The sequence below is a fragment of the Halictus rubicundus genome, chromosome 12, assembly GCF_050948215.1.
Source record: "Halictus rubicundus isolate RS-2024b chromosome 12, iyHalRubi1_principal, whole genome shotgun sequence".
NCBI classification, from domain to species: domain Eukaryota; kingdom Metazoa; phylum Arthropoda; class Insecta; order Hymenoptera; family Halictidae; genus Halictus; species Halictus rubicundus.
The window spans coordinates 2,819,924-2,845,542 of NC_135160.1; the positions used below are offsets into that span (position 1 = coordinate 2,819,924).

General features: G+C 37.2%; 3 protein-coding genes across 6 annotated transcripts in view; 1 reads left to right on the forward strand and 2 right to left on the reverse strand.

Annotated features, from left to right (window-relative positions):
* LOC143359440 (uncharacterized) overlaps positions 1-25,619 on the reverse strand; it is a 79,437-nt gene that overhangs the window by 7,532 nt on the left and 46,286 nt on the right. The window lies entirely within an intron of this gene.
* Positions 7,196-21,750, reverse strand: LOC143359439 (uncharacterized). Of its 4 annotated transcripts, XM_076797361.1 has the most exons (5): positions 21,674-21,750; positions 8,519-8,697; positions 7,757-7,946; positions 7,262-7,685; positions 7,196-7,221 (listed from the first exon to the last, which is right to left on the reverse strand). In XM_076797361.1, the coding sequence occupies exons 2-4, from the start codon at positions 8,649-8,651 to the stop codon at positions 7,286-7,288; spliced, it is 723 nt and encodes a 240-aa protein (XP_076653476.1). In that variant the 5' UTR covers positions 8,652-8,697; positions 21,674-21,750; the 3' UTR covers positions 7,196-7,221; positions 7,262-7,285. The 4 variants fall into 4 exon arrangements, with proteins under 4 accessions (XP_076653476.1, XP_076653475.1, XP_076653479.1 ...); XM_076797360.1 differs by lacking the exon at positions 7,196-7,221 and having other exon boundaries at positions 7,239-7,685; XM_076797364.1 differs by lacking the exons at positions 7,196-7,221; positions 21,674-21,750 and adding an exon at positions 18,861-18,898 and having other exon boundaries at positions 7,239-7,685.
* On the forward strand, positions 15,310-16,803 carry LOC143359827 (uncharacterized). Its single transcript, XM_076798105.1, has one exon. It carries the CDS (start codon positions 15,476-15,478, stop codon positions 16,778-16,780), a length of 1,305 nt encoding a protein of 434 aa, XP_076654220.1. The 5' UTR covers positions 15,310-15,475; the 3' UTR covers positions 16,781-16,803.

The following is a 25,619-nucleotide window of genomic DNA, read 5'->3' on the forward strand; positions in this document are numbered from 1 at the left end:
CTTATAGTACATAAATATATTTATAATCCTCAGTTATTATTACATGCTTCTTGTTAAAATTTTGAACCTCTAGCCCCAAAATTCTTATGTTTTTACGCGCGTTTAAACGAATTTCGGTCACTGTACATGCAGTCGTCATTGCACCTAGCGTACGATGCCGTGATCGTCTACACACGAAGCCTAGAACAAATTTCGCAAAAATACTGTCACTGACACTGTCGTACGCTAGCCGTCATAACGAATGAAGATTGTCACAAAAGTGTAATGATATCGTTTGCATTATTTTAGATTAACTGCAATGTTTTGTTGCCTACATTGTGCGGCACGCGGCATACAGTGATCAATTTGGACGAAATCGGATTCAAAATCAAAGAACTTTCGATAGGAATGAGGTAGAGCGATGAAATTTTTTTAAATGAAAGCTGAACCTTTGTAAAATATGGGAAAAATAGAGAGATTATTACCATCCAATCATTTCAACGAAAAAATGACTTCATTAGTTTTTGTCACAAAAATCTATTTTTTGCAAAATCCTGAGATTGAAGACAAATTTTGAGACCAGATTTGAAATCAGCGTGAAAAAATCTATGGGAAATGATGTATAGCATGTTAAAAAAAAATTTTTTCCGCGCGTGGTATTGGAAAAACCATAATTTTCTTGAAATTGTGCAAGTTTAACGAATTTTCTCAAGGTTAAAAAACATTCGTACCATAACCTCCCTATTTTTCCGATATTCTACAAAGTTTCAGCTTTAATTTAAAAAAAGTTTCATCGCTCTACCTCATTTCTATCGAAAGTTCTTTGATTTTGAATCCGATTTTGTCCAAATTGCCCACTGTGCGACGTACGGACCATGGACGTCATAAATCAAAAATCCTTCCGAATGTACCTACCAATTGCGACATTTTTAAGCCAGCTAAAAGCAGCACATGTTGAACCTTGTACACCGTTAGCGTACTAAGATTTATAACCGTAGATGCTTGCGAACCAAATGTACGTATACTTCCACTTTTCCAATTTTCCACTATACCCACCGCCTTTCGAACACACCTTGCAACCAATGAATTCTAATCATTTTAAACTTGTTCTCCGGAGTTGTGACTTATAATCACTTATAAGATATAAGATATAATTTAACAATGCTAAAATTAATTTGTGAAGCTGAGTTTTATCGTTCCAGCGTTAAATTAGATTATAGTTTGAACTATTACTTCTTAACATTACAACTTATATAAATAATATTCTCTTCTGTACTTCGAAAATGGATTCTGTTCCGATGCTGTCGTGGCACCCGGCGGCCGGAGACCATCGGGCAGGTAGAGATCGGATGCACAATACACCGGATTATGGTCGGATGCCCAGCTTTCAGCGGATGCGTTGGGATCCCCGGGGTGTAGAGGAGAGTAAACGGTTCTGGTGTTAGGTAGCAAACCCCCGCTGCGTGCGGCTCTTGGCGTCCGTTGCTAGCATTTCAAATGGCCTTGCAACGGTTCCGGCGCGTATGAATATACAGGGTGTTTCGTCTAAAACAGGACACCTACATATCTCCCCTACCTCTGAAAATATAAAAAATGTTTCTAACGTAATCTAAATGGTTTCAAAAGACGAATCAGATAGGAAGAATCGTTTTTTATAAATTGTAATCGTTTTTTCAAGGTCACTCGTGTTTTTTTCATATATACACACATTTTTTGTTGTTGTATGTTATAGCAAACATTATTGTGCATTCATCTATGTTTAATAGCACGACCTTGAAATGACCGTGAACTCTAAAATTTGCTAATTAATGCAGAACTCACTTTCAGCGACATTTCAGATTTCAACGGTAACAGAAATTCGACCATGAACTTGAACTTGTAAATAAACACATTGTATCATTCCTCTGTGTACATAGAGAGTGAGAGAGATATGTATTTAAGAGTTTGCTCACTGCTAGATTTCTCATTGTATCGACAAGCGATCCATAATGCGTTATTCAGAACAGGAGAAAATTCAAATGGTTTTAATTTACGGTGAAGCTCGAGAGTGTCTAAGAGAAGCAATACGAATTTACAAAGACAGATTTCCAGAACGTTCTTGTCCATCACGTTCTGCATGCTTAACTATTGTTAAAACATTTTGTGAGACTGGTAGTGTCAACAGAAACATTCGTGTGAGACGTAAGACTGTTACTCATGTTACGCAATAGACCTGTATCATGACCGGCTCGTTCACCCGATCTCACCCCACTTAATTTTTTCTTATGGGGGACATTAAAGGGTACGGTTTATCAAGAGCAGCCCATGACGCTAGAAAATATGAAGGAACGAACATGCATGCATGTGCTGCATGTGTTGATATGAAACCTGAAATCATCGAAAGAACTGTACAATCTATCGTTTTTCGCCTCACGAAATGTATCACAACGGAAGGACATTATTTCGAACATTTATTGCAGTAATAAATGTGATTATTTACAAGTTCAAGTTCATGGTCGAATTTCTGTTACCGTTGAAATCTGAAATGTCGCTGAAAGTAAGTTCTGCATTAATTAGGAGAGTTCACGGTCATTTCAAGGTCGTGCTATTAAACATGGATGAATGCACAATAATGTTTGCTATAACATACAACAACAAAAAATGTGTGTATATATGTAAAAAAAACACGAGTGACCTTGAAAAAACGATTACAATTTATAAAAAACGATTCTTCCTATCTGATTCGTCTTTTGAAACCATTTAGATTACGTTAGAAACATTTTTTATATTTTCAGAGGTAGACGAGATATTTAGGTGTCCTGTTTTAGACGAAACACCCGGTATAAAACGTGGTAGTATCCGTACTAGCGTTCGTCTCCGGGAAATATGAATAGACCCATATTCATACGCCCCGTAACCCTAGCAAGGCCACTTGAGAGGCGCTCGAGATGCTCGCAAGAAACGCTAAAGCCTCGTACAGACCTGAACATTGCGCCGAACGGCGCGCCGTACAGTGACCGAAACGCAAAATCGCGCCGTTCGGTTCGCCGAAATGTTCAGGTCTGTACGAGGCTTAAGGGGGCCGGCAGGCATTTGGCCTTGACTGTCACGCTATGTTACGCTGTGCCTTTTTGTCTAGACATTTTACGTCTTAAATAAGTAAGTAATCAATTAAAAATGCATGCCACCGTGTTTGTATATGTCTTTGCTACGTCTGTCCAGAGCCTTTTTTTTCGATATAACACTAAATCTCTCGAAATTAAGAGAATCTCTCTGCAATATACATATATGAACTTGCAAGGGTCAAAATCTTGACAAATTGACGCTTCAACATTGCAATGAGCAGTTTAAAAGTGGCCACTTGTGTTTCCTAAAAGTCCAATCTACGTCTGCCCAGAGCCCAAATTCCGAATTTCTACTTCATCGTGGAATAATTTGTCATATTCGGCAGAAAACTCGCTTTCTGAGGCAAGTATGACGTCACAAGATGGCTGCCGCAGAGAGATTCTCTTAATTTCGAGAGATTTAGTGTTCGTATCGAAAAAAAGGCTCTGGACAGACGTAGAAAAGACATGTACAAACAGGGTGGTATGCATTTTTAATTGATTACTTACTTATTTAAGACGTAAAATGTCTAGAAAAAAGGCACAGCGTAACATAGCGCGACAGTCAAGACCAAATGCCTGCCGGCCCCCTTAAGAGCCGCACACAGCGAGGGTTTGCTACCTAACATCAAAGCAGTTTACTCCCCTCTACACCCCGGGGGAGCTAAAATGCATCCGCTGAGAGCTGGGCATCCGCTTACAATGGGGTGTAGGTTATCCGGCAAGCCGTTGGCAATCCGATCTCAGTCCAATGCTCACCGGCCGCCGGGTGCCACGACAGCATCCGAACAGAATCCATTTTCGAAGTACAGAAGAGAATATTGTTCATATAAGTTGTAATGTTAAGAAGTGATAGTTGAAACTATAATCTAATTTAACGCTGGAACGATAAAACTCGGCTTCACAAATTAATTTTAGCATTGTTAAATTATATCTTATATCTTATAAGTGATTATAAGTCACAACTCCGGAGAACAAGTTTAAAATGATTAGAATTCATTGGTTGCAAGGTGTGTTCGAAAGGCGGTGGGAATAGTGGAAAATTGGAAAAGTGGAAGTATACGTACATTTGGTTCGCAAGCATCTACGGTTATAAATCTTAGTACGCTAACGGTGTACAAGGTTCAACATGTGCTGCTTTTAGCTGGCTTAAAAGTGTCGAAATTGGTAGGTACATTCGGAAGGATTTTTGATTTATGACGTCCATGGTCGGTACGTCGTCGACAGAGATTTTTATACCTGGCCTTGGTCGCGTGCTTGTCAATTTGTCAAACAACTCGGGCGAACACGGCGGACATTCTGAAGGTTCTGTTTCTTTGTCATCATAGAAAACCCCGACCGTGGGTGGCACGCGGAAAATTATTCTGCCATAACCATTCGCCTTGGAACGGCGAAAAAATAATCGATGCTTTACCTGTACAGTAAGCGATAGCAATCAGAATAGTCTCCGTACACCCTTAAAAATTTTCTTGCCGAGAAAATTCCATCCCCACCACTGTCGTCGTGGGGAAGGGATCTTCGAACGTGTATATAAAGGGCTGCAGGGTAAGATTTCAGCGCCATTTCTTTGACCCATCAACTTGCATTCTTGTCGCAGCTACCGCGTTATTTTCGAGAAGATGGAGCATTCTTACGAAACATCGGTCATAAAGACCGTTGCAACAATTGTGCAAACAATTGCACGGTGCCAGCTGGACCTCTTGGGCTTGGAAGAACAGGAGCACAGGCAGCGGCGACAGGCAGTTCCCCGCAGAAGGAGGCGCCGTTACGGCGTCCACCCACTGTGGCGCAATCGCAGCACGGAAGGAGAGTTTGTTTTGGTCAGCCGAATGCTGACCGAAACTGAGGAAAAATTTTATGGCTATTTTCGAATGAGTCGAAATTGCTTCGACACGTTGCTGGGAAAAGTACAACACCAGCTGGTCCGAAAGGAGACACGCATGAAAAAGCCAATCTCACCGAGGGAACGATTGGCTGTTTGCTTACGGTAAGTGGGTTTACAATTCATTGCATTTTATAAACACTTTTTTATTGTGTTTGCTAATACGATATTTATACAGGCAATAAACAGACAAACTTTTACCATTGTTTCAGATACTTGGCAACGGGAGATTCGTACAAAACGATAAGCTACAGCTTCCGAATGGGGCATTCCACCGTACATGAAATTGTCACCGAGACATGTCGGGTTATTGCAACGACACTGCTGCCGGAAACGATTTTCACGCCTAGCGTGGAGAGGTGGGAGGCCATCCGGCAGCAGTTTTGGGAACAATGCAAATTCCCTAATTGTTTGGGGGCCATCGACGGAAAGTACGTCAACATTCAGACCCCAGCTTACTCGGGGTCATTGGTCTTCAATTGCAAAAAGATGTATCCAATAGTGCTCATGGCTGTGGCTGATGCCAACTCGAATTTCATTGCCATCGAGGTTGGCGAATTTGGGGAAAATAGCGGTGGTGGGATATTTGCCCAATCAAAACTTGGGCAAGAGATGAGCAACGGGGCTTACCCAATGTTGCCCGACAGTAATTTGCCGGGCATATCGGTCAGCGCGCCATGTGTTATATTGGGTGACGAGGCGTTCCCACTGAAGAGGAACCTTCTGAGGCCGTACCCGGGCAGCCAAGCTGAAGGAAATCCAGCCATGACGCACTTTAATACAAGGCTGTCCATTGCCCGGCGGGTCGTCGAAAATGCCTTCGGCATATTAGCGCAGAGATTTGGAATCTACAACCGGCGCATACACGCCAAACCAGAAAATGTGGATTATATTATAACGGCAACATGCACATTGCACAACTATATCCGCGGGTATGAGGCATCAAATGAAGCGCCAGGCCGGACGAGTCGGGGAGAAGACTTTAACATGGAGAGTGGTGGCAATTGGCGCTGGCGCAGCTTGAGCCACCACAGCAGCAATTCAACAAGGGAGGCCTGCGGTGTGCGGGAGACGTTTAAAGATTTCTTATTTATATCGAGGGACGCGGACTAAGTGTACAATTTGTGTAGTTTTAAGATGTATATATAGAATAAGTAGGTGTAAGCGTTAGGTATAAGTAGGTGTAAGTAGGTATAAGTAGATATAAGCGTTAGGTATAAGCGATAGAAACTAAGGTAGCTGTAAGTTAGAAATAAGAGTAGGATAAGACCAGCGCTGTAATTGTTGTTGTAAATATGAATTAAAAATATGAAAAATAAAAAATTGTTAAACCAACCTACTCTTGTTTAATCTATCCTAGTCTAACTTAATCTAACTTAGTCTACTTAATGGTTAGAGGAAGAAAGGATTTAAAACATTAAAAAAGTTTTTAAATAACATAATTTATTTATGCAAAATATAATCCAAGTTAATCTAAGTTAATCTATCTTAATCTAACAATCTATCTCACTCTAGCTTAACCTATCTTAGTCTAATTTAATGTAACTCAATCTGTCTTTCTCAATCTAACTCGTTCTAATCTCGTTCTCCTGTTCACGAATATATACCATTATAGAGGCAGATACTCAATAGTTGTCCCTGTGTTGTGCCACACGGATCAGACAGGATGTCAGTATCAAGCAACGTTCGAAAGGACACTAACATATAAGGGAGAAAAGACCGCACTTGTTCAAAATGGTAGATGAACTTATGTCACATCACACAAACGTAATAGTAACTTGTTCGAAATCCGGAAAATTAACACAGCATATTTATAAAGACTTCTTAAAATTTAATATGTATATTTAATATATTGATAATAATATATAAAAATGGTAAATAGTCCTGTTGTCAGTAAATAAGTACGTTATTTATAATTCAAAATGCAATTTTATGCGTGAAATAGAATCGATTGAAATTAATAATATGAATATACAATGATGAAACATAATAAATTGAGTATCTGCCCGTATACTGATATATATTCGTGAACAGGATAAAGAGATCTATCAGTGTGCAAAGTTTGAACAGAATCGGTGACCCGAAGGTCGTGGCCTCTCCTTGTTAGTCTACTTAATGATTAAAGGAAGGAAAAGGAGCCAAAAAATAAAAACATTTCTCAAATAACAATTTATTTATGAAAAATATAATCTAAGTTAATCTAATCTATCTTAATCTAACAACCTATCTTACTCTAACTTAATCTGTCATAGTCTAATTTAATCTAACTTAATCTGTCTTAGTCTAATTTAATCTAACTTAATCTATCTTAGTCTACTTTAATCTAACTTCATCTATGTAATTACGCATCCGCTTTCTCTTCCTCCTCGTATTCCTTTTGTTCAAACTCTGCGACTATTTCCGCAAGTTGCAGCTTGACGAGGGACTGATGCTTCTTTTTCAATTGGGCCACTGAAGCCGCTATCCCCAAGAAATATTTCTCGAGGGCTGTATGGTTGGCTGACAGTGCCTCGCCGCTGCTGTGCGTCTTCCTCTCCGAGATGCCTCGCAATAATCTATCGCAGTCTGCCACCGCCTTCTCCAAAAACAATCTGGCCTTCTCATTTGTGCTTGGCGCACTGTTTTCGACCGGTGGTGACTGCATGTCTCCTTCGTCGGGTACACTAAACTCAATGGACGTTTCGTCCGTTTCGTCGGATTCCGAACGATGTTCGCTACCCTCTTTGGGGCGATTTTCGAGGCTGAAAAATAGAATTTGAAATGTAAAATACAATTTGAAATATTTGTTAAATATTTATTAAATATTTCCCACTTTTGAGCACTCTTAGTGCTGTAGAACAGGTCCTTTTCGTGCAAATGCGGAGCCAGGAATTGCAGGGCTTCCCAGTGCCTATACTTGCGATAGGAGCTGCCCTCCGCCTGCCTACTTTGCACTGCGTCCTTTGCACGGTACTTCCGAAACAAATCCCGAATGTTCTGCCACCGTTTCTTACACTTCATCGCTACAACAGAAATATTTTGTAGTTAACCTTTTGTCAGTGTGCCTCAAGGGGCTCGTACGCACACCATGTATACAGTCAAACCTGTTTTTGTAAATAGGGACCGCATAAAAGAAGCCGCACAAAAAAATATTCAGAAACTTCATAATTAGCTATAACAAATAATTTCTCACAACATATTGAAGAAAATTTTTTTTTATGCGACGGAGAGGGACCGCATTAAAAAAAAAGTCTCACTTAGAAAGTATATCAAAGATGTACGAAATAGCGAGAAAGTGCTTTCCAAACAAAATAAATAATTAAATTACACATGAAAACATTTTTAAAAAATTTCAAGAAAAATTTTTTTTCACTTCCTCACTTTAAGCATGGAGAAATGTTCAAAATGCACATAATTTAATACTACTAGTCGTAGTCCAAACGCGCATTGTGATGAGAACATTAAAAGGATGTTATAATGCCAATATGTACCGTTGGCATTCATAGACCGCATACAAAAATGGCATAGAAAAGGACTGCACAAAAACAGGTTTGACTGTAAACTAAGAAGTTATTAAAATACAGCGATTACTAACTTGTTTGATTCAGCTCGTCGCTTATCTCCCTCCATGCCATAGACTTGTACTTGGCATCTCCGTATTTGGGGTGGCTGAAGTTATACAAAAACTCCCGTCTCCTCACGCATTCGATCAGGCGTTCGTCTTGCATGCTGCTCGAAACTCGATGTCAAAATGCTAGCACGTCGGAACTAGAACTGAATTTTCCGACGAAGTTCTCGTCGCAGGTAACCTCGTAATTAACCTTTGAGTGGGGGGTAGGAAATACGGTACGAAATTCTATTGGGCTAAAGAACAGGTAAACCTACCTGCATCGGGGTGCTCAGGGAGTCACCAGCGGGCCATCGTGAAAGGGCCTAGCAGGATAAGACTGGTCCAACGGCCCCAGTACGATTTTTATCGGTATTGTAAACAGTGGTATTGGAAAACAATCGTTTTAGGTTGAAAGATAATCCCCCAAAATTTCAAGTCGCTAACCCTTTATTTAAGGATAATATGAGGGTAAATACCCTTAACTGTATCATTTTTTTTCTTGGTTGTTAATTAAGATATTCAGATGGAACAAAAACGAAAATATTCGAACTTACCTCCTTCATATCATATATTTTTTTCACAATTGTGATCAAATTGTTAAGGGTAGAAAAAAATTATTTAATTTTTTAGGGGTGGGGTTTGCAAGCAACCCTTCGAGTGACCACTTCCAAAAAATTCAAGAACAATCTTCTGTTACCTATTTAATATGTACAAAAGTTTCAAGATCCTTAGATTGGTGGAACATAGTTAAATATTGAAAAACAAATGAAATTACGCCATTATAATGTAGGGATAACACTATTGGTGGTAGATTTGATTAATGATAATATGTATTTATTATTGATTCTAAGATACTCTGGCTACGATTCTCAGTGTGGCATTCTTAGACTCATTTGGTTTCTCTGCGACTCGCTGTTAAGACTTCCACTTAAAAGTCCCCAACACTCGCTCGGTCTTGAACCCAAAATCACAAACACCCGCTGCATCGCGCTCGACTGTGAAACAAGCATTAATTATATTTTTATTTAAACTTAGAAGTGGCAGTTCTAAAATAATGATTAAAAATATATTCGGTCTGCAACATGAACAACAAGTGTCAGGATATTTCCATCAAATAATTAACGCATTTGAAAAGGATATTTTGGGAAATCACTTCGGAATAAATGCAAAATCCAGAGCCGATCTCATTTTAAATGAAACAGCGTACGCACCAAGGAAACTTTTTGAAATAAAAGATTCTGAATTAGTAGTCATTTTTGATGGAACATATGTTAGACACGAGAAAAGTAAAAATAATGTATATCAAAGGAAATCATATTCTGGACAGAAGGAAACATCATTATGTAAAACGTTTACAATTTGTACAACAAATGGATATATTATTGACACGGCAGGTCCATTTAATGGTACCATGAATGATGCATCACTCATGAAAATCTTATTAGAAGATCCTAACGGAATAAGTTCCTTTTTACAACCGAATGATATTTGCATTGTGGGCCGTGGTTTTCGCGATGTTGTCGAACATATGGAAAATAAACGATATGATGTTTTAATGCCAGCTTGTAAAGGAAATCGAGCACAATTGACAACAGCAGAAGCAAATTCATCACGCTTTGTAAGAGAAATAAGATGGATTGTTGAAGCCGTCCATGGTGACATCGCACAAAAATATCGTTTATTACACCATAAAATGGATGATAAACTCCTACTTCATCCTAAATTATTGTGTCGAATAGCACCTTTCTACACAATGAATCTGGTAAAAGATTAGATACCGATCCAGAAATAGATTTAATTATTATTGATTATATGAAGAAACAACGGAATTAGTAGAAGCAAAAAAATTAAGTCGTCGTAGAAAACCATTTACACTAATGACTGACAACGCTGTAATGGATTTTCCGGAAATGACTGAGAAAGATTTGCTTTAACACTAATCTTTATCCGTCTTGTATATGTATAACATTACCACATATAAAACTATATACCACTTATGTAATATTATGTAAAGGTACCTATCAATTAAGCCAGGCAGTACGCTATCTAGCAGAATTAATGAGGGATGACAATATTTTAAATATTGAATATTTAAAGGAAACTAATAATATTATAAGGGTGAAAGTTCATTCGAGGCATATTAATTGCAAAAGTTATCAATGCTACATTGAATATGTACCACATTCGATTAGTTATACTGCTATTACACGATATACATGCGACTGTGCTAATGGTAACAGAACAGTAGGTTGCTGTTCTCATGTCGCTACAATTATTTACTATTTATCTCATGGGCGATTTAAATCGAAAATTGTAAAACCAGCGGAGATATTAACCAAAACATTTAATGTAACACATACTGTACCAGTAATTGAGGAAAATAGTGACGAAGATTGAATAAATCTATATTTTGATTCCTAAAATTCTCTTTTACACCTACATAATGTCTATTTATAAATTCAGGAAGATAAAAATAGAATATAATACGATGCGTCGCGTTTAAAAAGTAATAATTGATCAAGGAGTTAGGAATTAGAGTCGTAAGAAACACTGTACTATACATTATACTATTATAATGGCGTAATTTCATTTGTTTTTCAATATTTAACTATGTTCCACCAATCTAAGGATCTTGAAACTTTTGTACATATTAAATAGGTAACAGAAGATTGTTCTTGAATTTTTTGGAAGTGGTCACTCGAAGGGCTGCTTGAAAACCTCACCCCTAAAAAATAAAATAATTTTTTCTACCCTTAACAATTTGATCACAATTGTGAAAAAAATATATGATATGAAGGAGGTAAGTTCGAATATTTTCGTTTTTGTTCCATCTGAATATCTTAATTAACAACCGAGAAAAAAAATGATACAGTTAAGGGTGTTTACCCTCATATTATCCTTAAATGAAGGGTTAGCGACTTGAAATTTTGGGGGATTATCTTTCAACCTAAAACCATTGTTTACAATACCGATAAAAATCGTACTGGGGCCGCTGGACCAGTCTTATCCTGCTAGGCCCTTTTTGCACACAGTCAATCATATAAATTGTTGAAAACGCGTCATCGTGACGAAATATTTTATCGCTCTTTGCGCTTGTTTGTGGAACTAAATTGAGAACTAATACGAGTATACTAGCGAAATAATCCTATTATTCGAGGTCATTTATTTAGTTATTCATTACAGCGAGGGGCAAAACTGATGGCACACTATTTGAAACAGCATAACTTTTTTTAAAATTGGACCAAATGACGAGCGTTTCTGAGAAGTTGGAAGGATTAGTTTATCAGACGAGGTGTAAACAAATTTTGGACAAAATTATGAATTGTTCGGAATCGCGAAAGAAATAGTCGTAGCGATCATCGGCACGTACAATAAAACAGTTGATATACAAATGGTCGGGTCGGTTCATACGACGCGAGCAACAGGGAAGCTTTCTGAGAAAACCGTTTCTAGCTCGTACAGTTAGAATGTTTTAGACATTGCATGTCTCGTCCTTTAGAATCTTTCGTTCCCGGCCTTAATAACAAATGGTGGCATCATAAACCCCCGAGTTTCTAAAAGGTCGTGCCGACCCTTAATTATAAAACCTGCACGGTCACACCTAGCAGTCCCGTAAAGGTGAGCCTCGAGCGCAAGGGGTGGTAGGGGTAATCAGGCCCAAGGAAGATAGCTGAATGAACAGCGATTGTCATCAACGCTGTCCAATTTGCCTTTTCTATTTGCTCTTATAATTCCTAGCAACTGTTGTTTCATCCAAATTTTTTTTTGCGTGCCATTCGTCGATATGCCAATATTTCGACTGTAGCCTAAAGTACGTGTGAAACGAGGCCTGTCCCTTTCACTCTGATCCAATCGGCCGCACATTCGTACCTATGCTCTGTGCAACGAGACCGAGGCAGTGAAGCACCAGCGTGCGTCCTTTACTAATTATCTTCTAAGGGTAACTTCAACTCTGTCGCACTCGAGTGGCTATGTTTACGTCTACTGCCTCGTCTCATTGGACAAGATATAGATACGCCATCGCATTCCTGCCAGGTATTCCTCTCAAAGAATACACAAATGTATGGAAAAACAGTACTAAAACATACAGTGATATTAATCGATGGAACAGAGGAACAATAGAGACAACAACTCAGGTAAAATCAAACGCGCAAACAAGTAAACAAGATAAGGAAAATATAAAGACTCTGAAAAAAGTAAAAGACATCATCATTCAAAATAATGAAATAGAAATCAAGAAAGAGAAATACGGCATTGCATTAAAGCAACAGAAAAATAAAAAAGAAACACACGAAGAAACAGAACTATCAACGAACTTTCAAATAATTTCTACACAGCACAACTACGCTAAAACACTCCCCAATACTACTAAGGTAGAGGAGGAGATGGACTTAGACGTAAAAGAAAAGTATGACACTTCTGCACAAAACAATTTAATAAAGATATATAACAGAAGAATCTAATCAAATACTTTTATAATACACATAATGGATAATCAGACAAATAGAATAAACACAAAATCACTCAAAATAGTAACTTGGAACTGCAGAAGCATCAAAAATAAAAAACAGAAATAGAAGAATTAAATAATAAGGCAGACATCATTGTCTGTACAGAAACGTGGCTTCAAGATCGAGATAAATTTGAAGTAGCAGGTTACAATCAAGTTAGAAAGGATAGAAAGAATAAAAAAGGTGGAGGTATAATAATCTTTATAGCCAAATACCTTAACTTCACAACGCTAAATATAAGCATCAACGACACACACACAGAGGTGTGTAGTATACAAATCAATAATTTAAATAAACCCACAGCAATCATTGTATGCTATAGAAAACCGGGGAAAACATTAAACACAAAGGAGTGGAAGGAGTTTATAGACGATTTAAAAAAACTTAGAACTTATATCATTGTAGGAGATTTTAACGTTCATAACATGTTATGGAATTGCGACTACTCAGATAGCAATGGTATAAAATTTCAAAATATACTTGATAAAGCTAATCTAAACATTATCAACACAGATACAAATTCGTATTTAGACTCAAGAAAGGGTACATTCAACAACCTAGACCTGATTATAACACCAGGAAATATGTCAAGCATTACAGAAGTTACACAATATGACAACCCCTTAGGCTCAGATCACTTTCCTCTACTTACATCCATCTCCACAGGAAAATGTATATACAGGAAAAAAAGCAACAGACTCTCTAGCAAAAAAACAGATTGGGACAATTATCACAATCTGATGGACACTAATTCTGAGTCATTGACAATTTCCTCCTTAAACTTAACCACAATAAAAAAATATAAGGCATTTATAGATAAAATGATATATAGTATTAAAAGAAGTACGCCCAAAAAACAAGATATGCCCAATAATACACACAGAAATCCTGTGTCTTGGTGGGACAAAGAATGTAGCAGAACAGTACGTCTAAGAAAAGCAGCCTTCAAAAAGTGGAGAAGTAACCCTAATTCAGAGAATTGGATACAATTCAAAAAACAAGTAGCAACAACAAAAAAGGTATTAATAAGAAAAAAAAAAGAAGGATTCAGGACCTTTGCTTCCAATTTAAATCAAAGAATCTCTCCAACGTACCTATGGAACAAAATAAGAATCCTAAAGTCCAAGTGGGTAAATGTTAAAAACACGAGTCTGACTAGGGCAGAAAATTATAATATAGAAATAGAAAAAGCTGTAGAGAAAATTTGTCCACCATGGGTAGTAAATGAACCTAAACTAGAGCTTGATGTTCAGGAAAATGAATTCCTGAATGACACATTCAATTTTGTAGAACTTAACTATGCAATAGAAAAAACAAACCAGGACTCTTCTCCAGGACCGAATGGCATAGATTACAAAATGATAAGAAATATGCCAATAAGATGCAAACTACTACTCCTGGACATATTTAACGAAATTTATACATCACAAATCATACCAGAAGATTGGAAAAACTGTCAGATCATATTCATTAAGAAACAAGATGGAACTAGCTACAGACCTATAACATTATCCTCATGTATGTGCAAGCTGTTTGAGAGAATGTTGAATAATAGAGGTGGTGGTCAATGGTGGTCGGAGCGACAAGGAATAATACCAACTACCCAATCAGGATTTAGAAAAGGGAGATCCTGCGTTGACAACCTCATCAATCTCACAACATATGTTAAAGCAGGTTTGGTAAATAAGCAGTACACTCTAGCAGCATTCTTGGACGTAAGTGCAGCTTTTGATAATGTTCAATGTAATATTCTATTGAAAAAACTAGCCGATATATCAGTTCCGATAAGAGCACTTAATTTCATAGCTAATTGGATGCACTGCAGATCTGTAAATATTGCAAACTGCAACTACAGGAGACAAATTTATAAGGGGATTCCACAAGGGGGAGTATTGAGTCCCTGGCTATATACTGTGTATGTTTCACAAATTTTTAAAGGAATATCAAAGGATATACAAATATCCCAGTACACAGACGACATTGCTATATATGACAGAAATAGCTCATTAGAGAGAGCTAGAGTACAAATAGAACAAGCGATAGAAATAGTTAATTATAATCTAAAGCAAATCGGGTTAGATTTATCTCCAAAGAAGACTGAAATAGTAATTTTTAATAATAGGAATCTAAGACTGAACACTATTCCCATAAGAGTAGAACAAGACATTAAGTATAATACAGGACAAGTAAAATTCTTAGGCATGATCTTAGATAATAATCTAACTTTCAATAGTCACATAGATAATATGAGGAAACAATGTACTAAAGCATTGAACATTATAAAGTTTCTTAGAGGAGTATGGTGGGGAGCAGACCCAGAGACGCTGCTAATAATCTACAAAACGTATATAAGGTCCAGGATGGACTATGCCTCTTTCATCTATTACCCTGAAGAAGAGCATAAAAAAAAAGAATTGAATCCATTCAAACAATGGCAATAAAGATGGCATTAGGTCTACGTATGAGTACACCATCAAATGTAGTACTATCAGAGGCATGTATACCATATATGCAGGACAGAGCATCCCTTCTATGTAAATTATATTTAAGCAAAATCATTTCGAACACACAGCACAGTACCATTAAACACATAGAAGAATTTAGACACATAATCAACTCACCTAACAACGCAGGAGAAAAATACAAAAACAGCATAATAAATAAATGTATAAAGGAAGTCAAGGAAGTGGAATACCTGTACTTCAAAAAAGACAACTACTCATGCTTGGCAACAGACTATAGGTCACTAATGACAGAAATAGGAAGCAACATAGACAGTGGAAAACAGCTACAAGAATCTGACGCAGCAAACTATGATTTTAACACCATCTTAGAGGAAAAGTATAAGGAAAGTATATGCATCTACACCGATGGCTCGAAAGGCACCAAGGAAATATCCACAGGAGCAGCTATTTATTGCCCTAAAATGCGTTTACAGCAGACGAGTAGCATACATAAAGCAGCTTCAGTTTATACAGCGGAATGCTATGCCAACACAATGGCTCTGAACCTGTGCCTGGAGGATGTTGTAAAGTCATACGTCATAATCACAGACTCTCTTAGTGCCGTACAAAGTTTAACTAGTGTAAATGTAAATGTTAAAACTAACAATTATATTTTAGAAGGTAAGCGTAAGCTCAAAGAGTTCATAGACAAAAGTACAAACAATAGCAAAGTAGAATTTATGTGGATTCCCTCGCATCGAGGTATCGAAGGAAATGAAGTTGTAGATCGATTAGCAAAAACAGTGACAATAACTGACCATAATGAGCAAATTAAGATACCCTATACAGACTTCAAACAAATTTATAGTGAACAAATGTGGGAGGATTTTCAGGACAATCTTAAATATCAGTTTATTTCAAAAGGCATACTTTATTATGAAAATTATTATGATACAAGAAAGAAACCATGGTTTCACAAAAGAGGAATGCTAAGGGATGTAATTGTTAGAATTTGTAGATTAAGATCTAATCACTATAACACTAAGGAATCACTAGCTAGAAAAAGGATAATAGAAAGCACGGAATGTGAGTGTAGAAATCCTGTAGAAAGCATGAACCACATATTATGGGACTGTCCTCTATATGACATGGGTAGACAAGACTTTATTAAAAAATTAAGAAAACTTAATATAAATCCTCCAGTAGATATAAGTTATTTTTTAAGCGAACCAAAGATTAGACTGCTAAAAATACTCAAAGAATATTGTGATGTAAACGACATTAAAGTATAAGGTATAATAACAAAACAAAAATACTAAGAAAAAGTGCAACATATAGTACTGTGTAAGTCTAATTGTAACTTAGATATAAGTTATGAATATACAGTTGGCTAATGGATCCGAGTGGATTCAAGCCTTGTTATATTTTTGTTGTTGTTAAGCTTAATAGCAATAAAGATATTTAATAAAAAAAAAAAAAAAAAAAAAAAATTATCTTGTAAGGGTAACTTCAACTCTGTCGCACTCGAGTGGCTATGTTTACGTCTACTGCCTCGTCTCATTGGACAAGATATAGATACGTCATCGCATTCCTGCCAGGGAACCTTCCATCATTTTTAGGTCATTATGGACAAGAATTCAGAAGTTTTCCATATACATTTTTTCGTGTCGTAAGATAAAACGATGCAATTTATGTGGAATTAATTCTTCTTATTCTACAAATTATCGAGTCATTCCATGCGATATCAGACACTCATGTCATCAGAATTTGAGACATAGTCCCCAAAAAATGATCGAATTCAAATGGCACGATCCCCTTTCTAAGGGTCTCTTCATACTTGCCGGGACCGGAGGGTTTTACGTACGGACTATAGGTCCAAATGCCGTGTTGCCGATATTCTGTCGAAGCTCGAGCGCCTTCGTTCCGGCCATTGGACTATTCCCAGAGACCGCCGTTGTCCGGCAGCTGAGCAAGCGGCTGATCATTACCAGATGGCCTTTCGAGACCGCGTTGACAGTTCCCTGCTGTGCGTGGCACAAAAAAAAAGTTTCTCGGGGCTCTACAGCTCCTTAGGTAAACTATCCGTATCTCTCCTCTAGAACATTATGGAAATAGGAATCGTTCCTACCTCTTCGTGAAACAGCATCACACATCCTTATATATTAACGTAAAATATACATATATAGTAAAAACGAGAATATTTGTTTTTTTTTTATAGGAAGTATTCACGTTAGGAAGTGGATCATGCCTTGTGAATTCGATCATTTTTGGGTGGACTATGTCTCGACTTTTGATGACATTGAAATGTGTTGTGGTCCAAGTGAAACTGGAAGAAATCCGAAACAATACACCCAAAAGTGTCCGATATCGTGTGTAATGACTCAATTACATGGTAATTTGTAGAATAAGAAGAATTAATTCCACATAAGTTGCATCGTTTTGTCTTACGACACGAAAAAATGTATATGGAAAACTTCTGAATTCTTGTCCATAATGACCTAAAAATGATTAGATGGAAGGTTCCCTGGCAGGAATGCGATGGCGTATCTATATCTTGTCCAATGAGACGAGACAGTAGACGTAAACATAGGCGCTCGAGTGCGACAGAGTTGAAGTTACCCATGCAAGACAATTAGCAAAGGACGCACGCTGGGTGCTTCACTGTCTCGGTCTCGTTGGACAGAGCATAGGTACGAATGCGCGGCTGATTGGATCAGAGTGCAAGGGACAGGCCTCGTTTCACACGTATTTTCGGCTACAGTCGAAATATTGGCTACAGCGGTCACACATACTATGTAGCGTGTGACGTCGAAGCCAAGATACTGGGTCTGCGGGCGCGGCGGAGATGAGCATAGGCAGATCTAACGATAGACTCCCCAAAAATGGTGGCACTGAAAGAATGGCGACATTAAAATGGTCTTTTTTGGGTTGCGTCGTAAGACCTTACGTACGACGCGACAAGCACGCGACCAAGGCCAGGTATAAAAATCCCTATCGACGACCTACCGACCATGGACGTCATAAATCAAAAATCCTTCCGATTGTACCCACCACTTTCGTAATTTTTAAGCCAGCCGAATGCAGCACATGCGGAACATTGTACACCGTTAGCGTACTAAGATTTACAACCGTAGATGCTTGCGAACCAAATGTTATACGTATATTTCCACTTTTCCAATTTTCCACTATTTCCACCAGCTTTCGAACACACCTTGCAACCAATGAATTCTAATCATTTTAAACTTGTTCTCCGGAGTTTTGACTTATAATCACTTATAAGATACAAGATATAATTTAACTATGCTACAATTGATTTGTGAAGCTGATTGTCATCGTTCCATCGTTAAATTAGATTATAGTTTGAACCATTACTTCTTAACATTACAACTCAGATGAACAATATTCTTTTCTCTACTTCGAACATGGATTGTGTGCGGATGCTGTCGTGGCACCGGCGGCCGATGCCACGCGGCCTGTGCCAGCTGGCGGCCGCTGGTGCCAGGCGGCCGAAAACGGATCCCCAACGGCTTGCCCAGCTCTCAGCAGATGCATAGGCATCCCCGTGGTGTAGAGGGGAGTAAACTGTTCGGGAGTTAGGTAGCGAACCCCCTCTGTGTGCGGGTCTTAGCTTTTGTTGCGAGCATATCGAGCGCCTTCTCAGGTTGCTTTTTATGGTTCCGGTGCGTATGCATTAGAAAATCGTGGTAGTATCCATACTAACGTTCTCCTCCGGCAAGTATGAAGAGACCCTAATGTGGATACTTCCTTAAAAAAAAAACAACTATTCTCTGTTTTTACACTATATGTATAATTTACGTTAATATATAAGGATGTGTGATGCTGTTTCACGAAGAGGCAGGAACGATTCCTATCTCCATAATGTTGTAGAGGAGAGATATCGATAGTTCGCCTAAGGAGTTGTAGAGCCCCGAAAAACCTGTTTTTTTGTGCCACGCACAGCAGGGAACTGTCAACGCGCTCTCGAAACGCCATCTGGTATTGATCAGCCGCTTGCCGGACTCGAGCTAAACGGCGGCGGTCTGATGGAATAGTCCAACGGCCGGAATGAAGGCATCCGATCTTCGACAGATTTTCGGCAACCCGGCACTTGGACCTAGATTCCGTAGGTAAAACTATCCGGACTCGGCAAATATGAATAGACCCTAAAGCATACGGAGCGGCGGCGGCGCGGCGCCCAGTGGTGCCAAATGGCCAAAAAGCGGCAAGAAAACTGTAAAACCGAAACTATCCAAGGAATTTGTTTGAAAATTTGTAGAGAGATTGCCACAGGCACAAGGCTTATTTGGCAAAAAAAAAAATATATTTTAAAAACGTTGTTAAACATTAAGTAATATGGGCTAATCGGAATTCTCCGTCTTCTGCCCATTTTCTGCAAGGTATAAAATTGAACTATCTTTGTGTAAAAAATCTCGAATTTTTCAGAATTTCCAAGAAAGAATCGCGCGGAAGTTACGATTATTTGATGTTTCAGGTGAAAGTTTTTACGGATAGATAATTTATAATGAAGGAAAATGTGAAATAGTTAGTTAGAATTAATTGTTTAAATAAAAAAATTTAATAATAATTTCTTTATGTCGACTAACTTGAAGCCTCTGCGTTACGCTCATTTTTTATTTATGGAGGAATACAAAAAATCCTTTGAAAAGCTTCGATCTGGAACTAATCGTTTTGGCAAGGTGTAATATTGAACTAACTGTGTGCAAAAATCATGAGACCCTTCGAAACCCTTTTGCCGTAATTTAAGTTTAAATATCAACTTTCAGAATTTTCAAGAATGCATCGCGCGGAAGTGGCGGTCACTTGATGTTTCAGGTGAAATTTTTTTTTTCTTTTGAAAAATTTTTCTGCCAGTTATAGTTGAAGCCATTTGCAATAACCCGTATGATTTGTAGACCCCTAAGTATTCAATTAGAGTCGGAGTAATTACATAACTATCGCACTGAAAACTGATGAATTTCCAGGAGCTAAGAAATAGTTATTTACCATGCGTATATCTCCGTAAAAAATTTCTTTTTTTAAATCGGACTTTGGCACATTATGCACTCACTATTAGGCTATACAAAAATAATTGTTTTTTTATAAAAAACCAAAAATTTATAAAATTGATTTTTTGCCGCCTTGGCACCACTGTGCGTCGAACAGTGATCCGGATCGAAGAATTTAGTGAAATTTTATTATAACTTTTTAACTATTCGAAATATTGCCATGAATTCTTCACTAAAACTATTTAAAAATAGTCATGTTTTAATGGTTGATAATTAAGTATGTTTTGCATTTGTTAAACAATAATTTTTTATTTATTTTCATTATTAGTTTTGATGAAAGGAAAATTGTTTAAATATAATTTTTCAAACTATTTTTAACTTTTAGGTATGTACTTTATATTTATGTTTCATACATGTAATGTTTTAGGGGACACGTAAAATGTAAATCCGAGAAATCTTTTTGCATCTACCGGATGCAAATATGGAATATCATAATTAAAATAATCACAAATCAAAAATAATATTAAACTTAAATTATAATAATAATGGATAGGAAATCACAGGATCAAATCAAATCAAATGGAAAGGGTTATTAAATTATTAATAGTGGAATTGTTTGGAACTTAGAAAATATGTCTTTCTGAATGTAAAAAATTTTACAAATGTTCACTTCTGATATTTACAGTAATCACTATCAAATCATATCATTTCCATCGCAAAAGTCTGCTCTTTAATTAAAACAAAAATCGAGAGAAAATATTATATAGGATCATTAGGACATCGCATTAAAGAGAAGCAATTTTTGTGGTGAAAAATCGTCCAAGTTTCAATGTTTATTGCAACTATAATATTTGTTAAATTGTACTAATTTCTTCATTTCCAAGGTCCATGGACATTTGAGAAATGATGTTCATTGATTAGATATCGATACGAGAGAGTTCGTTTTTAGACTAAATGTCAATTAATTTTCCGATCCGGGCAACTATGCGGCGGTATGTCATGGGTACTCGGGTAGCCGGGTAAATAAGATACTACCTGTAGCAGGTAAACGCGGGATGTATGAACTAGTAGCGGGAGTTTTTCAGGAATATTTCGATAATTGTTAATTTGCGTCAAAAATGGGGGGTACAAAAGTATAATCGAACAACATTTTTATATAAAACCTAAAAATTTACATACCTTTATCGAAGAACAGCTTCCGCTTTCGTCACCTGGATGATAGTTTTTCACTCACTTTCACTCCTCACAACTTTAACCACCGACGGCTTAGGCAAGTCTGACTCGCAAGTTTCAACAGCCGGATAACCTGACGAATTCAGTGAGGGAATTTTCGACGGGGCTTTTGCCCATGCGCGTCCGGCGCAGTAATGTACCTATATTGTGGCGAAAGTAGAGGGGTACTATTATTAGTAGGAAAAAAAACAAGACAAGCGTGTTACGTACTTTTGGTAAATTATTATTATCATTTAATTGGCATACACATGTTATGCATTCATTTTTCAAAATCAAATCATAAATTTTGCGAAATTATACTTGGTGACTAAAGTACCCCATTTTAGCCAAACTTGTATTTTACTGATGCTACCAATCGTCGCACCTGCGTGAACAAATCCGATCAATTTCCCATCACTAGATCAACAAGGAAGCGAATCTTCTTTCAATATCTCTTTCTTTTTCCTTTCATGAATAAATATTTTTAATTAATATTTAAAAATTTTTTCTTTCATGAATAAATATTTTTTTCCACCTCCGCACCATAGGATTTTTACTAGATGACTTTAAAAGCATATTTAAACTATTTTTAAATAATTTTACACGAAAACATTCTAGCTTACTGGCTTCATTACAGCTTTGTTTAACACTCTTTTACAACTCAATACCATCCATAGTACCATCCATATTTAAAGAAGAACAGTTTTTTGCGACGATCATTGAAAAAACAAAAATGTTTCTACATTTCTGTCCTTTAGTACGTTGGTGATGTAGCGCCTCCAACAATGCTTCGTGTCATATTATCATTCATCTGAAACAAGTAAATATCATTGGAATTATATCATATTTGGTTTGAAAAATGGTTGAAAAAATAAAGAAGTTTTGTAATTGGATTAGTAGTGGTCTTCTGGTCTCACACCGATAGAGCCGACAATGTGTGGCCCACTCCTCGGCGACGACGGTTCTCGAGTTTCGCTGTCCGCTTCTCCGTGCAACATTATATCGGAGACGGATATTCTTTCCGTTTGAACGTCAGTCATTTTGGTGTGCCCAGAGTTGGGCATTATTTAGATAAAAAATTATTTAAATAACGATTCGAATAAAAGATACTTCATCTTTATTCGATATTCGAAGGTTCGAATAAAAAAGGTATCTTTATTCGACGAGTATCGAATAAATAATTTTATTCGACGAGAATTTATCCGACGAATAAAGATAATTTTTTTTATTCGAAGCGGATTTATTCGAACTTCGAATAATTTTTTCATCTTTTATCTATATCTTTTATTCGAAGGCTTCGAATAAATCTTCGAATAACTTTTGCCGAGCGCCGAGCATCAAAGACTCAACGAAGACAGACGACATACAATGTAAGCGGATGGAGAATCGCGCATTTATGAAAGTTTAAACTTTTAGATTTTTCAATATATCCTCAAAAAATTGTGACGAGCGAATGGAGGGGATTTTCCTGATGAAAATGAGATCAAATTCGAGTGTAATCGAACAAGTTTCACTGATACGTAATGGTACGATAAAAATTACAATCTCATTAAAGACAGTCCAAATGATGTCGTGTTTGGACTCATTTCGATCGGAACAAGCTCTACAACTCATTCGTCTTAAAATATTGTTCTGATTAAAAACATACAAGCATAAATTGCCAATAATGCTGGATTCCCCATCTGCTTACATTGTAGGCTGTTGGTCGGTCGCTGGTCTTTGAAGTTCCGAGCTCGCAGAGTCGCGAGATATCGGTGTGAAACAACTGCCAATCCAATTGCAAAACTTCTTTATTTCTCATTATTTTTTTATGGAACTTGCGCCAACTAATTCGTGGCATTCTTCTGATTAAAATGACACTAAACACGGTACAAATTGGACTGTATTTAGCATTTTTATCCGTAGATTTATTCGAAGGCTTCGAATAAATCTTCGGATAACTTTTGCCAGCTCGACGAATAAACGGCGACGACGGCCGACGAGGACCGACGAGCGCCGAACGTGGAAGACCCAGCGACTGCCAAACGGTATACAATGTAAGCGGATGGAGAATCGCGCACGAATGAAAGTTTAAACTTTTAGATTTTTCAACATATCCTCATAAAATTGTGACGAGCGAATGGAGGGGATTTTCCTGATGAAAATGAGGTCAATTTATGCTTTTATGTTTTTAATCAGAACAATATTGTTAAGACGAATGAGTTGTAGAGCTTGTTCCGATCGAAATGAGTCCAAACACGACATCATTTGGACTGTCTTTAATGAAATTGTAATTTTTATCGTAACATTACGTATCAGTGAAACTTGTTCGATTACACTCGAATTTGATCTCATTTTCATTAGGAAAATCCCCTCCATTCGCTCGTCACAATTTTTTGAGGATATATTGAAAAATCTAAAAGTTTAAACTTTCATAAATGCGCGATTCTCCATTCGCTTACATTGTATGTCGTCCGTCGTTGCTGGGTCTTTGAAGCTCGGCGCTCGGCAAAAGTTATTCGAAGATTTATTCGAAGCCTTCGAATAAAAGATACAGATAAAAGATGAAAAAATTATTCGAAGTTCGAATAAATCCGCTTCGAATAGAAAAAATTATCTTTATTCGTCGGATAAATTCTCGACGAATAAAATTATTTATCCGATACTCGTCCAATAAAGATGCTTTTTTTTCGAACCTTCAAATAACAAATAAAGATAAAGTATCTTTTATTCGAATTTTTATTTAAATAATTTTTTATCCCAAATAATGCCCATCTCTGCGAGGGCCGTTAGCACCGTGAAAGATTTACTTAATATTTAATTGAATTTAATAATTACAAAGAGTGTATCATGAACAAAGTGCATGCACTTGGAACTGTTACAGAAATATGTAAGATCACCCTTTCGATGAAGTATCGAATGAGGTTTATAACACGAGCGACTGGAATCCGCCCCTTTTGAGGAGTTTAGTACACACTGCATGTCTAGCCTTCCTTTAATTAGTTTTGGAGGCAGGTCTCTGGAAGTTGTGGATGCATTCGCTTGTATGGTCTGGCTTGCGAGTTAGCGTACCATAAAACTCCAGATGGGACACAGAACACAGGTAGGTGTGCTGGGCGCTACGTCACCAACGCACTAAAGGACTGAAATGAAGGAAACACTTTTGTTTTTTCAATGATCGTCGCAAAAAATTGTTCTTCCTTGAATATGGATGGTACCATGGTATTGAGTTGTAAAAGAGTGCAATGCAGCCCATAAAAAATTAGTAGAACGGTGAAATAAAGAGTAAACTAGAATGTTTTCGAGTAAAATTATTTAAAAATAGTTCTAATGTGTTTTTAAAGTCATCTAGTAAAAATCTCATGGTGCTGAGGTGGAAAAAATATTTATTCATGAAAGCAAATTTTTTTTAATTAATAATAACAGTAGCTAGATATATGAAAAATTTAAGATAGTGTTGATGACAATAGTTCATTATTAGATTAATATTCAAGTTGGTCGCTTTTAAACTTCGATATGAGATCTGTATTTATTCAAATTTTTCCGGGTTTTCCATTTTTTACAACTAGAGTTTGCAACTACAAAATTGGAAAAAAATAAAATACGTATCATTACAATTAATATTATTCTGAATTTATATTAATTAGAGATTTTGTACACAAGATTTACATGTTAGTTAGATATTTCATATAAAACAATTAAGCTGTACGTTCTAATCCTGGTTAAAAAATAATGTGCGTTCGGTTTTATGCTAAAAGACGACACGATTCTCTTCCAGGAAAGACGACACGGTTCTGTTCCAGGAAAGACGACACGGTTCTGTGTCATGCTAAAAGACGACACGGTTCTGTTTTAGGAAAGACGACACGGTTCTGTGCCATGCTAAGGCTGAGCAGATGTCAGCACTATATCGGGAACGCCGAAAACCCGGGCG

Coding starts and splice junctions, on each gene's coding strand:
- LOC143359827 (XM_076798105.1), top strand. CDS start 15,476: ATGGCAATAAAGATGGCATTAGGTCTACGTATGAGTACACCATCAAAT.
- LOC143359439 (XM_076797361.1), bottom strand. CDS start 8,651: ATGCAAGACGAACGCCTGATCGAATGCGTGAGGAGACGGGAGTTTTTG. Junction 7,947..8,518: donor CGACGAGCTGAATCAAACAA/GTTAGTAATCGC, acceptor TTTCTGTTGTAG/CGATGAAGTGTAAGAAACGG. Junction 7,686..7,756: donor AGCACTAAGAGTGCTCAAAA/GTGGGAAATATT, acceptor TCTATTTTTCAG/CCTCGAAAATCGCCCCAAAG.